Source organism: Perca flavescens, chromosome 16 (assembly GCF_004354835.1).
Source record: "Perca flavescens isolate YP-PL-M2 chromosome 16, PFLA_1.0, whole genome shotgun sequence".
NCBI lineage: Eukaryota > Metazoa > Chordata > Actinopteri > Perciformes > Percidae > Perca > Perca flavescens.
The window spans coordinates 5,858,735-5,876,293 of NC_041346.1; the positions used below are offsets into that span (position 1 = coordinate 5,858,735).

Below are 17,559 nucleotides of genomic sequence, written 5' to 3' on the forward strand. Positions count from 1 at the left end.
GGCTCTTCTAGACTTTCCAAATGTTATCGGACCAAAATAAATCAAATTTTGATAGTGAAACAAGTCATTTCGCAGGGGTTGTGATGCTCCAAAAATATTATTCACTGATTTACAGATGTCTCTTTTGCCACATACTGTAAGTCACGTTTGGCTGCTATGGTAAATTGGCTTCAAAGCCTGGTGCATTTCCTGGGGGCCTAGTCACTCACTCTGGTTTATTGGCAGTTCTTTCAACCAATCACATTTAGGGTTGGGTACCGTTTGGATTTTTACGATTCCGATGCCGAACCGGTATTTTTAAAACGATTCCGATTCCTAAACCGATTCTTGAAAAACATAGATGTGGTAGCCGTAATATGCTTTTATGTCCATTTTGGTGAGCCCAGAGGGAAAATATGGCATTTTAAAAGTAGCCTACATTTACGGTAGCTAGCTGACGGTAGACTACAGAGAAAGGGGGATATTTTTACGTCCGTTTCGGAGCAACAGAGGGAAAATATTTCAGTCGGCATATTAAGTGGAACCAAAATGAGGGACCGAAATTTGCAGTCCAATTCCTACCGGTTGCGTAGGAACCAGTTCCATAGTGGAACCAGGTTTTGATACCCAACCCTAATCACAATCGTCTTGGGCGGCGCTAAGCACCGCACGGAGCCGCTGTAAAATAGCCTCGGGAAGAAACTTGTTTTGGTGGAACGTGTGTACGTTCAAAAGTAGTTTTAGTCGTGCAACAGAGAACTCAGATTGGACAGCTGGTCTAGCTAGCTGTCTGGATTTACCCTGCAGAGATCTGAGGAGCAGTTAACCATAGTCCTCAGAAATCCACCAGAGGTTAGAATGCCAACTCAATGAAAGAGGAAGGAAACGGACATTGTCGAAAAGACATGCATCCGGCAGAATTTCCTAAATGGCTGATATGAATTATAAATTATATTTACATGACTGAGACCTCTCTGCTTATTGTCCCACCCAACAGTGTATTGGTCAAAAGAAGAACATCCCATTAAGGAAGTAATGATACCATTTTTTGGGACATTTAAAGAATGTAACACTGCATACTCCATAGCATCCATTAAGAAACAAATGTCTTAACTTTACATAAAACTCCAATAATTCACCCATTAATGATGTTGTAATTATTATTGGATTATATGCATGATTTAAAATCATGAATAAAATCCGAACACCCTTTAAACTGACCAAATAACATTAAAAAAAGCCCCCTAATGTATACCATAAGAGGGCCTCAAGTTTTTTCAAAAGTTCAGGGATGGCTATAATGCTAATTGGTGAAACTTTACCCATTTAAAACGTCCTCAACTGTGCAGATAATTTATTTAAACCCATTTTAGTTTATGGTAATCCATTAGATTATCCAATAATTAACCCCAAATTGAAAATCTGAATTTGCAATGGAATTGCAAAATCAAGGCGTAAATGTATGTTATATTGTAAATATGAAGTGTTTCTTCTTCTTGTAAATACAAGAATCCCTTAATATATTAAAACCTATATTGGATCCATTAATGTACCCAAAATATGGGGTAAGCCTATTAATATGTAAATTAAATTCTACTTAATTTGTTATTTAGTTATGGGATTTTGAAGTATTGGAGGTTTATTGAATGAATTAAAGGTGTTCTCTATATATTGTTTTCTGTAATGTAAATTGTTTAAATTGAACCTCTGGGGAGATGCTTTGCACAAACCGAACATCACTGATCATGCTGTGAAAATGATATGATTACTGTTCAAAAGGAACGGAGGCAGTAGGCAGAATTAAATGACAGTCAACGGTCGGGATTATTTGGGGGCGACATCACGGGTGCCATCGCGACGACATCAGACACATTAACAATGTAACCATGATGGATTTCATCAAAACATCGCTCAGCTCTGTCGTCTCATGATGGAGTGTCGAAGCATCCAAACATGGCGCCACACGTGAGCAGTGAAGTGAATGTTGAAGGGCGACTTTACTACTTACCCTGCACTTATATGCCCTCTGTGTAATGGATACCAAGGCTTAAGTGGTAATGGTGCAACAACAAAAAAAAGATACAGAGAGAGGAGTAGGAGGAGAGACATGGAGAGAGGAAAGAGAGAGACAGAAAGATAGGAGGGGCAGGAAGATGAAGGAGACAGAGGCAAGAAGACAGGAAGGGAGAAAAGAGACGCGGCAGAAGAAAGAGTTAGGGAAGAAGACCGGAAAGGAAAGACAATGAAGAGAGTTAAAGAGAGATAGTGGAGAGAAAAGAGAGACCATGAAAGAGACACGAGGAAAATGCAAAACAGATGACAGACGAGCTGAAAAGAAGAAAAAAATGATAGAGAGCAGAGACGAAGGAAGACGGATAGGGAAACGAGAGTGATGGAGAAAATAGTGATGAAACAGAAAAGGAAAGGCAAAACAGCAATAAAACACTAAATGACACAAAGAACGTCAGAGACACAGAGAGAGAGAGAGAGAGAGACATAAGAGACTGGAGATAAAGAGAGAGAGACAGAGCTCTCCAGCTGATGGCTGCCCTCTGTGCTATAAATCCTTTATTCTTACAGAATGAAGCCGGTCTGTCTGAGTCTGTAGAGTCCTGACAGACATCTATGGTTTATATTCAGCTATATTGATCCCCAAAGTCTCTGCTCTCTCTCTCTCTCTTTCTCTCTTTTCTTTTAAGTCTCAACATCCCTCTTTTACCTCTATTTAAGAGTGCATATTCAGCTAAGCATCTAGGGATCTGGGATCAGGGATCTATATCGTTTATATTGCAATGACGAAACCAGTGGCCATACACGGTCCAGCCATACACTAGGTTTTGACCGAGTCTTGTTTTAATGCTGATGTTACTGCTGCTTGTTGATGGTTTGCAACGGGTGTCTTAATTCAGGCCAACATTGTACACTGCGTCACTTTTGTTTGTATGTAGCTCCTCCCTTTCTGTTATATATTGCAATGTGGGAATTTGTGTCCATCAGCAACAGGACACATGCATGCACTGTGGAGAATGAGGCCGTCATGGTAAAGCTGTGATCTATCTTTGTGGTGAGGATCTCTAATGACTCTGCTGAGCTCCACTCTCTCTCTCTCTCTCTCTCTCTCTCTCTCTCTCTCTCTAAAAATGAAACCAAAGCTTGTCGCTCACTCACTTGGTGTTTTTAAACTTTTATTTATAATAAACAAAACGTTTGACATAAAAGTGAATAATTAAAGAAATCTTAAGTAAATAACATCTAACTCTAAATCGAAGACCCTCTGTGTGACACATGTATGTTAAATATATCGAGAACCGTTTACCAATCTACTTCCCATTTGGCTTCCTGGGTACCCAATGAACTTAGGGTTTGCAATTTAGAGCAGTTTGGACAGCGTTGGATATTGGATATTAAAGGTCCCATGGAATGAAAATGTCACTTTATGAGGTTTTTTAACATTAATATGCGTTCCCCCAGCCTGCCTATGGTCCCCCAGTGGCTAGAAATGGTGATAGGTGTAAACCGAGCCCTGGGTATCCTGCTCTGCCTTTGAGAAAATGAAAGCTCAGATGGACCAATCTGGAATCTTCTCCTTATGAGGTCATAAAGTGCAAGGTTACCTCCCCTTTCTCTGCTTTGACTGCCCAGAGAATTTGGCCCACCCATGAGAGAGAGACATCATGGCTTTCAAACGAGTAAAGTGGCAGTTGGTCTAGGCCACACCCCCACCCTCCACCTTGCCCCCCCCTCTCTCCTCCTCAATAGCTACATGACACAGAAATGGCACATCCTAAGGAAAGCTCATTGTGGGACTGGCTCTAGTGGCTGTAATTCTGCACTGAATTTTGGGAAATAGATTTGAGATATAGTACTAGGGGACCACTAAGAGCTATATAAAAGCATCCAAAGAGGACAATGTCATGGGACCTTTAATAAACTGTACATAAAACTAAACAACAGCACACTAAAGGTTGAGGAGAGAAAAAACACTGCCAATGACGCTGACTCTTTTGTGTCGACCCTTCACAATAAAAGCCCATCTTAAATTCCCTCAGAGTATTTCATTAAAAGGAAACTGTCTAAAAAGCCATTTTTTGTCAACACTAGATATCAAACAAAAGCCAGACACTATATCGTAGCAAGTTCTAAATTCCCCACTTCTAAGCAGACGTCAGAAGACAACGTTATCTCTAAGCTGACTGGGCAAAGAGAGCTGTCTTCCTTTGTCTCTCACTAGGTTGTGTAAGTGTACTAACTTATAACACTAATAACATTACCACCGGCAAAATACCTCCGCTTATTAAATCCATATTTTCGCGAGAGCACAATTTGAATTTGCTCAGCGAGTCACTCTGGCATTCAGTAATGATGCTCATTAACTATGGGGGCTTAGTGAAACCTATTATTGTGATTGGTCGTAGTTATCTGATTGCGTGCAGTGAGATTTTCAAATGCATGCTTGGTGCCGCCCCTCGAGTTGGGCCATTTTCATTACTCATTGCCAGACTCTTAATCTTTCAGATTTGGGTCTGGATTTCCAGGCTGCTGCTGAAGCGTTAAAAAATAAAATAATGACGAGACGAGACGCCACCGCCGTCGTTAAACGCCGACTGTGGCGATATCAATATGCAATATTTCTTTGGCATTTTTAGGCCTTTATTGTTGACAGGACAGCTTGGACGTGAATAGGGGAAAAAGGGGAATGACATGCAGCAAAGGGCCGCAGGTCGGAACCAAACCCGCAGCGGCTGCATCAAGGACTGAGCCTCTGTATATGGGCGCAAGCTCCACCAGAGGAGATACCCGGGCGCCCCAAAATGTAATATTGGTTTATTTATTTTCATTCAGCGTTAACTAAAGTAAACTTCATGTCACGTGAGGGACGTTCTTGTTCTCTTCCTGTTTCCATGCCTTCTATCTTTCTCTTCAACCCTCTTTATCTTCCTTCCGTCTTTCTCCTCTACTCTGTATTGCGATTTTCTCCTAACTTCTTTGTCATCTCCACTCTCCTCATGATCTATTACGACGTCCCCTGCCTAACCTCTTTCCTCGGTTTGTTTTCTCCGTTTCTCCATGTTCACTTGAAATGGCCGCTTCAATAAAACATCACCTTGATGTGCCTATTGACGTTTAGCAGCCCTTGACTCAACCCCATTCAAGTGAATATAGAAAAAGGCTTGAAAGGTCCCATGACATGGTGCTCTTTGCATGCTTTTATATAGACCTTAGTGGTCCCCTAATACTGTATCTGAAGTCTCTTTTATATAGACCTTAGTGGTCCCCTAATACTGTATCTGAAGTCTCTTTTATATAGGCCTTAGTGGTCCCCTAATACTGTATCTGAAGTCTCTTTTATATAGACCTTAGTGGTCCCCTAATACTGTATCTGAAGTCTCTTTTATATAGACCTTAGTGGTCCCCTAATACTGTATCTGAAGTCTCTTTTATATAGACCTTAGTGGTCCCCTAATACTGTATCTGAAGTCTCTTTTATATAGACCTTAGTGGTCCCCTAATACTGTATCTGAAATCTCTTTCCCGAAATTCAGCCATGGTGCAGAATTACAGCCATTAGAGCCAGTTCCACAATGAGCTTTTGTTAGTCTGTGCCATTTCTGTGTCCGTAGCTATTGAGGAGGAGAGGGGGGGGCAAGGTGGAGAGTGGGGGTGTGACCTTGACCAACTGACACTTTTCTCATTTGAAAGCCATGATGTCTCTCTCTCATGGGTGGGCCAAATTCTATGGGCGGGCAAACCAGAGAAAAGGGAGGTGACCTTGCTCCTTATGACCTCATAAGGAGAAGATTCCAGATCGGCCCATCTGAGCTTTCATTTTCTCAAAGGCAGAGCAGGATACCCAGGGCTCGGTTTACACCTATCACCATTTCTAGCCACTGGGGGACCATAGGCAGGCTGGGGGAACTCATATTAATGTTAAAAAACCTCATAAAGTGAAATTTTGCCATGGGACTTTTCAGGTGCAGTACTGCATAGAAAAAAGCTAGCCTGGTTATTTCCAAGGTTCAGAAATACACCTTTCAACACCACTAAAGCTCAGTAATTAACACGCAGTATAGTAACAGTTTATCCTGTTGGTGGGCACCCAGTGGTGCAGCATCTCCAGCTACAGCACAGGTTGTCAGATGCAGTCGGTGAACACAGGTTTATTTTTTATTTTTTTTTCTCTGTACAGTCAAGATGGTACCAGATATGGTAACCTCACTGTGACGAGAAGACTGCACAGTCACCGGGGTCAGCTGTTGTTTAACAAGAAATAGTTCCAGCAAGTAAGTGAGCTTTAGAGGTGCTGGGATGTTTCTCCCTGCTTCCAGTCGTTATGCTAATTCAGGCTTAGCACGTGCTGACTCCAGCTCCTTACTTAAAGGGAAATTTCACCGCTGGAAAGATGAATATATCTTTAAATTGGGTCACTTATGTAGTAGAAATGTGAAAAAAAATTGAAATTGGTGCCTTCTAGGCCAAGATAAGACAGAAAATGTGTTTTTGGCTCATATGGATGAAAGACATCAAATCCCAGAATGCACTTGCTTTGCCGCTGTATGAGGCCACTCCCAAGCCACGCCTGCCCTTTACAGACAAACAGTGAGACGATCAACTCAACAAGTGTGTTTTATTGTCATTTCAACCATATACACGAAAAAACGTTTCACCGTGGCTCAAGTGGTGTTACACATTTAAAACATGCTTTTTTTGGCCACAGCTGATACATTATCTGGACTTCTTTCAGCGGATTGATTGATAGCTCCAGAGTGAACCGAACTGTGTCCATGGCAACGCTCTGCTATGCATGGCAACGGTGTGTTATCCTTAGGAGCGGTCTGTTGTCAAGAAATAACAGACCGCATTCTACATTATAATTCAACCAAGCCATGTAATAAAATAAGGCTAACACATAGCTACTAGCATTAGCTCTTGGTGGTCTGTGGTATAAACATCAAGTATAAACACAGCCGTACATTTGCGTGGGATGTAGCTAGAATTGTCGGCATTTTACTGTCACAAACTCCACCAGCAGTTAGCAGTTAGTTGGATACAAATCACCCCATTTCTGCAACAGGCAGTCCGGGGTAACACAGCCCACCTCCACTAGTAGTCTTACCCGGTGACAGCAGGCTTGATTGTCCACAGCAATATTTCCACAACAACAAAAACACAGCACAGCCATCTCTGAACTTGCGTTGGGAGTTTCGTTGAAGTTGGATGTAGTCCAGTTTGTTTAATGAGCGGACACTTTCAAGCACGATTGGTGAACAGATGGCCGGCTAGCGTTAGCTTTCCACCGGCACACTCGTTCAACGCTCCCCACTGATAAGGTCACTTTAAAGGCCACAGGAATCGAGCACCACCGCTGGTCTCCATGCAGGCAAAGTTCGCGTAGTGTGTCGAGTATTGCGTTAGTAAAGTGTCCTGCCTATTCTCCGATGTGTTCCAATGTATCCCGGTGGTACACGTGTGTGGTAGTTTGAATGCACATAATTGTTGTTCTAAAATTTCCAAGACTGTATGGCTGCAGCCTGGAGCGTCCCATATCATGCCGTCCCGTCTACTTTTCAAAATAAAAGCTTGCTCCCAAAATTTCCGTCGGGATGAACAGTTTCTTCCCCTGCTGAGAAGCTAAGCGAGGATTCAAGATGGCTGACACTCGTTTTTTCCTCGGCAATCTCCGGAAAAAGCCGACAGTCCAACCCCCTTTGGGCTATGCGGAAGTGGCTCCTAATACACAGTAGTCTTTTGCCTCTGGGCAAAAAAGCCTCAGATGACGCAAAAATCGTCATTTTGCGTCATCTGAGGTTTTTTTCCAGACCCTCAATACAGAGATCTCCCCTCTCAGGGGGACATGAGGGAGGGAAGCATGGTCATTCAAAAATACTACCGGGGTTCTACTGATACAAAGCTTAATGCTAATCGGTGAAGTTTCCCTTTAAAGCTTTAGCGCATAACTTTTTAATATTAATGTAATTCAAGCCGTTGCTAAATGAGTTGCTACAAAGCTAATTAAGACTATCAGCTCCACACAACTCTCTCTGTATTTCTCAGCATGGCTGTGTTTAGAAAATTGTGTCGTCCGGCGACTTTTGCGCGCAGGAACTTGAGTGAAGATAATGACCTCTTCTGAAGAGTCCATCATGTTTTTTTTAATCCTCCGTGTCCTCCTTGGCTACTAGCAACTGTGTGATCACGGAAAGGCTTGTATTTTGTGGATGCGCCGACAGCGTTGTTGTCATTACTTGGAATTCCTCTTGGGGGCGACAGAAACCACGCACTACAGCTTTAAGATAAGAAAGTGACAATAAATGATTACTAAGATAACTAAAATCATGACAAACATTGTGCTGAAGATGCTCATTATGTGAATTTGGATATGGTTGCAATGGTTATACAGATGATGATTTAACAATGGCTGTGCTGTTAGGGGAATAATTCTGACTGTGATTAGTTGTTATAAAGCAAGTTTATAAGAAAAAAGACAAGGGAGGCCTTCTGTGACAGCTGACTCACGCAGAGAGTGAAAATAGAAAGGGAAGGCAAGGGATTCTCCGTATTTTCTGCTGATCTCGGTTGCAGTTAGAGACGCATTTAGCAACACACTGATGTCTCTGAGAGAGACTAAGAGAGCTGATGACAGACAGAGGAACCCTGCTTTATTGATCCTATTGATTCAACGCTTACCTTTAAAGAATAGCCATCCCTCCCCCCCCTTTCCTCTAACCCCTCCTAAAACCAGTAAACCCCTTTTGAATAATATAATTGTGTATTTGATCCTCACTGTAACCTCTACCAGAGGGGGGGGGGAAAGCCTGATTGAATCGGTCAAGCGTGCTCTTTCTCCATTGACGGTACGCTGCTGTTGTGTGTGGGTGGCTGATTTTGATTGCTCCCTTTTTACACGTAAATGTGTCTGCACTTTTTTTTTTAAGTCCGGGGCGAACTGCTGCTGAGCTGCTTTTCATCGAGCTACAGTAAGCAGAAAAGGGAGCGACAGAGCGAGAGGGAAAGGTGTACATTAGAAATCTATCTACATTATTTGAAGTAGTTTTTCATTCATTATTTACGTGCTGCCCTATTTGAAACATCTGTTTAAAGTTTGGTTGTTTGTTAAGGAGATTCTTTCCATGTAAAAAAAAATAATAATTCCTCTAGCAATGCTGCAAAACAGGTGAAAAAAGAGAAGACATTATATAACTACAATATTCAGACCAGTACAGCCTTCCTATATTTTAAATCTTCATTCATGCCAACTGCAAGTTAGAAATTATAAGTATCCAGCAAAATTCTTTACACACAGTTTGTGAACAATAAAAATAGTCCTAACTTGATGTTTTGTCATTCTATTGGATATTATGAAATAATAAGCAGTCACGTTCCAATAAAGTCATGACATCACATTTACATAAAAGACACCATCATATAAATTACAAAAATACATCACTGAAACACAAAGACGAAGCCAGCAATGTTACATATGCCATGTCTAAAAGGGGAATTGTTATATTACTAAGTGAGCAATGATTTGGTGATCAGTTAAAACTGGGCTTAAAGGTACTCTAAGCGATGTCACGCGTTTTTTTATGCTACAACATTTTTTGTCACATACAGCAATCATCTCGTTACTATACGCGAGCTGCCGGTCCCCCAAACACACTGTAAAAAAACGCGGTCTCTGTAGACAGCCTAGGGTCCACATACGCCAACAAAAACAAAGTGGTCCAAATTGGACCATGCAAACATACACAAACCGTGTTCCAGTGTTCAGCCAATAACAGACAAGAAGGATTTGGAGGGGGGGGGGGGGGCAAGCTAGTCTTCGTTTTGTTAAAAAATACTTTGAACGTCAACAAGAAGTAACGTCACCCAACATCGCTTAGAGCACCTTTAATTTACTTAAATTTCTTTGGGTGTCCAAGTTTAGAGCCGAGTATGGTTTGAAATGTTTTTGACACTAGTGCTGATACAATACCTGGGTTTAAGTACAAATGTCAAACGAATACAACAGCTTTTCAAGCTGACATTCAATTCAATTCAACTTTATTGTCATTGCCACAATGTGCAGGCACATATGCACCGAAATTTAGGTCGTCACTCTCCAACAAACAGAGCACATACACAGCAGCCTGGCCTCACAGAATTCTGTGAAATGATCACGAACTGTTAACAGCTCATTACGTGGTGGTGGCACGGAATGTGTGAAAATTCGGTGTGGCCACCACGGAAAACAATGCCAATGTAAAGTCAATGAGAAGACGTAGCATTAGGAGTGACTACGGTAGCAAGTAGTATGTAAGCCCGAAATTCCGCGTAAGGAGGTTGGTTGGGTCAAACACAGGACTTTCACCCAGGAGACCGGGTATTGTGTCCCGCGTGCCGCGTGTCACGTTTCCTAAACCCAACCGTGACTGTCCCGTTCTTCTTTTCCTGAACCCAACTGTCCCGTTTTTCCCGCGTGTCACAGAACCCTAAGCCCACCCACAACCTTTTCCTTAACTTAAGGGGGCCGTGTTTATTTAACAGAATTCTGCCGTGGGCCCATCACGGAATGTTTTGCGATTCCGTGAAACTGCCACAGATTTTGAGTTAAGGGGCCGTGGTCATTTCACGGAATTCCGTGAGATCAGGTTGACTAAAAGACACATTTCAACAACATTGACATTATTTACAGACTCAGATGATAGACGATAGTATTTGTGCAATGGCATAGCAAAAATACGATAAGTTAAAGCCCTTGCGCAAATAGCATATTTAAATGGCAATGGTGTAGTGTTAAAGTGCTTGTGCAAATGACATAACATGCAAATTACATAACATAGTGTAGTACCAGGAGGAAGGGGGGCTAAGTAAAGTTCAGCGGATGGTCTGGTGCAATGCAAAATGAAATGTGTAAATCAAAGTGGAAACAACACGGGGCAGCTACAGTCACTCAGAACTGTAGATTGTTGTGTTTAATATGCATGCAGGAAATATGCATGTAAATAATATTGAAAATAAAACCCTGTATACTCTTTTCTGTCAGGTGGAAGTACCTCCAGTTACTCACAGCTACCAGAGCTTCATGATGATCAACACAAGTCCAATCAGGAAATGCCAGGTGCAAAACAAACACTACAAAAGTGCACAAAAGAAATCATAGACACTGTTTTGGATGTATTTTTGTATATATATGTATATGCACAAAAAAACATTCATTTATCAAACAAATGTAGCCCAGTTTTAACCTAGAAAATGACCAAATCATTATTATTATTGTTATTATAATTGTTTTTATCCACTATATTAGTTAATTACTTCTTAGAACATTTGTATGACAAAGCTTTTTGTGAATATTCCATATGTCTTTTCTGGTTTTACCATTCCACTCCATTTCATGCTTTTATCTCATTTTAAACTTTTTCCCTACTTGTGTTTTGTGATTATTTTCTTTTGCTATTGTTCTTATTATATTATTATTATTATGAAGGTGAAGACAGGATTTTCTTCCTATCATTAGAACTGAAGTAGTACATCGGACAAAATGTCCAAGTACTTTAAATTTCATAATAAAAGCCTACAGTGGATGGATAGTTTTGGCCCTACCTGGATTACTGATCCTCTACAAAGATGTCATTACTAGGCGAGTAGAAAAACATAGTATTAGACATATACAAAGACCATGATAGGAAAAGAGTTGTAGTAAACAGCAGGAGAAAACACAGCCTGTTTCTTCATACCAGGTGTAGTAGGTGTAATTATAGTAGTAGTGAAAGCCAAATTGCTGCTTTCATGTCTTTCCTTGTTTAAATAATGGTTATACAGTGGAAATATTTGGGTTTCTGAGAGACAAAGAGGTTAACATTTGTGATAACCGTCACTTACAGATCAGCTGTAGAAAAACACACTTCGGCTCACAGTCAGATGGGTTATCGCAAAGATCACTCAGTAATTAGCCAGGTCCAACGTTTCTAGTTTAGACTTAGACTTAGAATAGGCCTTTTTCACGGCAGACATGTTGACGTGTCATAGGTGTATTCCAAACCATTAATGATGGCTGCATTCCACTTAGGAGAGGCCCTGGTATTGTGCATGCTGACTCACTGAAATATCTTACTGGGACACTTGATGGAATTGAGCCATCGCTAAGGTTATTAATTTCAGCGGTGCTTTTCCTATTATGACAAGTCAAAATGTCGGCTGTGAAAAAGGTCCACAGTCTTGCATTGCCAGATCTCCACAGCGCTGTCTGTGTGTGTGTGTGTGTGTGTGTGTGTGTGTGTGTGTGTGTGTGTGTGTGTGTGTGTGTGTGTGCGTGTGGGTGGGAGGGGTGGGTGTGTGTGTGTGTGTGTGTGTGTTTAGACTTTAAATAAACAAGAACAAAACACAGTCTTGTCACACAGTTTTGCGCTGTTCTTCTATGTACCATAATATGTCCCATCTATACGTTTATGTCCCATCTATAGAAATATTAATAATAAGTTGAACAGCACTTTTAAATCCAGTAATAATAATAACAATCTTAAAGCTCTAAAATTAGATTAAGTCGATAAAATAAAATGAAAATGGGGTTCATACCGTTCATTTAAAAGACCAGGCAGGTTCTGATGCTGTTAATATTAATATCATTATTATGTATTATCCACAGTAACAACCGTATTATTTCCATTTGTTGATGTCTTTCATTTAAAATTTGCTGTCATTTTAATGGTGATGATTCAAAGCAGCCGTCTCTTTCGCTCTCTGTCTGTGTGACACACACACACATACACACACACACACACACACACACACACACACACACAATATATGTTTTAAACCCAGTGTGTTTGTGACTCCTCATATTCAGAGATCAATAGTACCACCTGTCAGTGACTAACTGCATTACCACTCCAGACAATAGGAAGGATTAACATGAGTTCCTTATAACATTTCACCTATTTACAGGGACTTTGGGATATTTACATGTGAGTCATTCCATCCAGCAACTAGCCACAATGCTAAACTAAACCATAAACAAAATAATGTAAGAACAATACAAATTCAAAGCAGGTCATGTCATGTTTCTGTAAAAGTACTTCAGATTTGAAAAGTTCCCCCCAAAACTAGGCCTATATATTTTAGTACCTCTTCACTCCCACTAATTCATGTTGTACAAACAAGCTGCCGTGAAGCCCACAGAACTTGAATTTAGATTCTAGTGGAGATCCCATTGTCTCTGAAGATACCAAATATGTCAGGCTGAATGTGTCTAAAATTATGCACAAGACATGTAGAATATTTCCATGTTTTGAAATGGTGAAACATGGTGTCTGTGGTTTGAATGTTTTACTCAGCGTAAACATCATATATGTGTGCGTGCGTGCGTGCGTGTGTGTGTGTTTACAGCAAGGACAGTTTCATCTTATGTGATAGTTTTGTTACTGAATTGAGTCCTGAACTGATCAGCCGGGCTCAGACTGGTGCATACTTAATTCAGAGAGATGATCAAATCGGACGCACCCCCCCTCCTCCTCCTCAGCGACTGACAGCAGGCACATTATATGCTGTGTTATTACTATTATTGCTATTGTATTACATTATATTACTATATATCAATATATGATAGTGTTTGTCTCCTTTACATTCCATTTTCATATTGATGTACAACTTTACAGTAAATCTTATATTTTTACATTTTTCTTTGACTCTAACTACAGAATGGCAGTAAAAATGATAAAAACAGAAGACCACATTTAAAATGTAAAACATTGCCATGAATGACATCACAATGATGTGGCTAGCATCTGAGTGCAGCGATCTGAGGAGCAGTTAAAATCCACCGGAGTTTAAAATTACAACACAAAGAACGGAGAAGGTAACGGACATCTGGGCGTAATGAGGGACAGTCGGCGTAATTTCCGGCGGCACCTGAACAATCCCTGAAATGAAACATCGTCGATATAGACTAATGTGCTTTTAACACACTAAGGGACACGTTTTAGATGTTATTACACTCAAACTGATTTTTTTAGAGACAGGACACAGGCGTTATTGGTTGGAGATAAACGAACAGTGAAGGAAACTGATCATTTTCGGACCACAGGGCTTTTCCTCCTGCACCTGCTCGGCATGGAGGAAGAAGAAGCCTGATATGGCCAAAGTGAGCTGGACTGACAAAACCAGACTGAAATATTAGGGCGCTTTCGCACCTGCTGTGTGGTTCAGTTGGTCCAGACCACGGGTACGTTGTTGCTTTTTAGTGGTGGTGCGGTTTGACAGGCGACTCATTGATTGGACAGTTTTGGTGATGTCGCCAGGCATCATCAGGGCTACATGAGCCCACAGCGGGGAAATATAACTCTGGTAATTGACAGCGGGTCAGTCTGCACCTCACAGCTTCCAATTTATCTTCTCACTCCCTTTTATTTGGGCTTTTCCGCCTTTATTTGATAGGACAGCTAGGTGAGAAAGGGCAGAGAGGGGGAAGACGCGCAGGAAATCGTCACTGATCGGATTCAAACCCTGGACCTCTGCGTCGAGGTCGAGGTCGAGGTCGATGTGCGCCTGCTCTACCCACTGAGCCAAACCGGCAACGTTTCACTCCCTTTTTAATGGGGAACTGCTAAAATACAAAACACACCTGTGTTTCTTACTCGTTTGGGGGCGATTCTTTTTCCTTTGTTGGACAGCCGACAGCAGAGAGATGACAAAGAACAAAGAAAGAGAAATGGGGAACAACAGTTTGCTACAGCTACAGAGCTCCAGGACACCGGCTACCAGCGGCATTTGTTTAGCCGCCAGTAGGTGACTGCGAGCCGGGTACAGGCACCGCCAGATGACGCTCCTTTCAGGGGCCGTGGTAGCGGAGTTTGGCCAGAAAAAGTGAGCGTCATGCGGCGATGACGGTTAAGTTTAGGCACCAAAACAACTAGTTAAGTTCCAGAGGAATGAACGAGCTAAGTATTTTGTCTTCATCGCATAGTGAACTCCGCTCTCCGGCTTTGAAAGAGCTGTGTTTTATGTTGACACCGCGATATTTGCAGTGCAAGTGTTTGGACACGGCCGGCAGAGTGGCACTATTTCCATGCTAGGCTATTGGAAGGGGGATTTCATTGTTGCAGGTTTTTTTTGTTGTTGGGCATGATCAATAAACTGCTTTCTTCACAAATCACACCCTGTAACTAAACATTCATCAATAAACTTCACACTGCATCTCAAACTTTCACATTGCTTTTTACTTCTCATATGATTCTGTTGTGTCCAAATCAGTGAAATACTCGAGCTGTATTGGTTTAACTTTAGTAATCACACAGTGGAAGACTCAGACAGACATAGACAAGACAGCAGAAAAACCGATATCAGATGTACACAGGAACATGAACTTCTGTCAACTTACTGGCTGCCAAATCCTCCTCCAACATGTAGCTTTTGTTCAAATAATCCAAACAACGCTAACACTTTTATTTTCTGTCTCTTCTTCCCATCACCCCACTCCTCCTCTCCTCTGCTTCCCTCTCTTGTTGTCTTCTCTCCCCCTCTCCTCTCCTCTTCCATCCCCTCCTCCCAGCGTGCAAACGGAAGGAGCAGGACACAGCGAAGGACCGCAACAACACGCCAAAGAAGTCGCGGCTGGTCTTCACCGACCTGCAGCGGCGCACCCTGCTGGCCATCTTCAAGGAGAACAAGCGGCCGTCCAAGGAGATGCAGCTCACCATCTCGCAGCAGCTGGGCCTCGAACTCACCACCGTCAGCAACTTCTTCATGAACGCCCGCCGCCGGAGCCTTGACAAATGGACAGACGACGGCGCCAGCCCCGGCGCCCAATCTTCAGCGTCCAGCACTTGTACCAAAGCGTGATAATAGACGGCGATAGGAAGGGGGAGGGGAGGGAAGCGACAGGGAATGGGTCCTGGGTGGGGTGGGACGGGGCGATGGAGATACGGGGGAGGGATGGAGGGGTTGAGGCCACGGGTCGAGGTTTCGTCCGGTTGAAGCGAGGAGGAAAACCTAACTTTTTACATTTTTTTTTCCGTTTGTTTGTCTGTTTTGCTTTCGTCGAGCGTGACAAACGGAGAAAGGGGCTGCTCACTGCGACGAATTGTTTGTAGCCTAACCGCCTATTGCAAATCCATCGTGAATCCATAATGAAGCTGAAGGGTAAACTCACTTAGAAAAACCTAGAAACCTCACTGGGAAAAAGAAACTTTTAAATCATAGACTTTTCACTGCAGATGTCTCCTTTAGGACAAAAGGCTGACACACTAGCCCAAATACCAAAGACTAGAAGACGATGTACGTTTTCTATTATGCAATATATAAGCTAGGAACCAACCAACCAAACACAAAACCAATGAAAGCTTTATGTCCGCAGAATGTTGCAAGAAGCTCTGGGATAAGATCAAAAAAATTCTCTGCGGAAATGTCGTGGTATTTTTACCTACAAATGTCCCAAAGATGGCAATAAGGCATCTGTTTGGGGCAGAGTTGAAGGCTTTCACATTCAGAAGTCGGATTTCAGAGATTGCACAGTCAAATTTAAGGAAGGTTTTATTTTATTTTTTAACCAAACCAAAGATGTATGAGGGGACATTTCTTGGACATGAGAAACCATACGATGTTTGACAAAATAATCTCCGCATTAGGGCCCACTTACTAGCTTGGACAGTGTGCTGAGTCAGCAGACTGGAAAAGCGAGTGGACTTTCTGTTGAAATGATTTCGTCACATACAATGATTTATTTATCTAAATCAGTAGGTAGAGGGTTCAACTTGTCAGTTTGTTCATTAATGGCTGCGCGGTGGAGTTCATTTGGCTGTGCAGTCTCCGATTTGAACCGTCAGGCTCACAAACACTAACAGAAAAAAACAAAGTTTGTTTGAGATCAGAATTGAAGAGTTGGCTCAAAATATTCTATATCCATTTAAAAAGAATTATCTCTGGAATATATATAATCCAGGTTGTAGATGGATTATTATTTTTCTTACATAATGACAATGTAACCAACTTTTTTTTTTCTCTAAAAATAGCAACATGTATTGATTTGACTCTTTAAAGGGCGCAGTGAGGATGCCTAAAGTTAGGAAAAGGCAAAATATGCAAGCACAAAAAACAAGAATCAAAAAAACATTTGCCGACATGTAGAATTACAAGCTTTCTCTCTCAGCATACTTAGCATCAGTGGAGTATTATTATATATGAATATATACAACATATGTGAGCACAATCTTGAAGCACATTTTCTTTGCAATAGAACCGGGGCTCTCTGCCAAGCCGATTGGTCTTCACATCTTAGAAAACTCAGGATACCATTTTTTCTAAACAGTGGCTGAAATCCATTCGGCATCTGTCGTTACACACTTTAATGTACGGATGCACACACGCACGTAGATACACTCTGTTGCAATCAAGCAAATACCCCTGCTTTACAGAAACACACACACACACACACAACTTTAAAGAGTCATTTCCCAAACGTTCCCCAGAATTCCCACCCTGACCGAAACATTGTCAGCGAAACCAAAGCTAACCAAAGTTTACCCTGGCTTCACCCACCCATCATTTGTTACCATGGTAACTCATCCATTAGGGCAGCGGTTTCCATCTAGAATCTTAGCATGAGTT

General features: G+C 41.7%; 1 protein-coding gene across 1 annotated transcript in view; it reads left to right on the forward strand.

Annotated features, from left to right (window-relative positions):
- onecut2 (one cut homeobox 2) overlaps nt 1–15,795 on the forward strand; it is a 38,753-nt gene extending 22,958 nt beyond the window's left edge. Inside the window, exon 2 of the mRNA XM_028602548.1 lies at nt 15,506–15,795. Within this exon, the coding sequence (XP_028458349.1) occupies nt 15,506–15,795 (290 nt within the window). The remainder of the gene's footprint in view (nt 1–15,505) is intronic.
- The last annotated feature ends 1,764 nt before the right edge of the window (nt 15,796–17,559 follow it).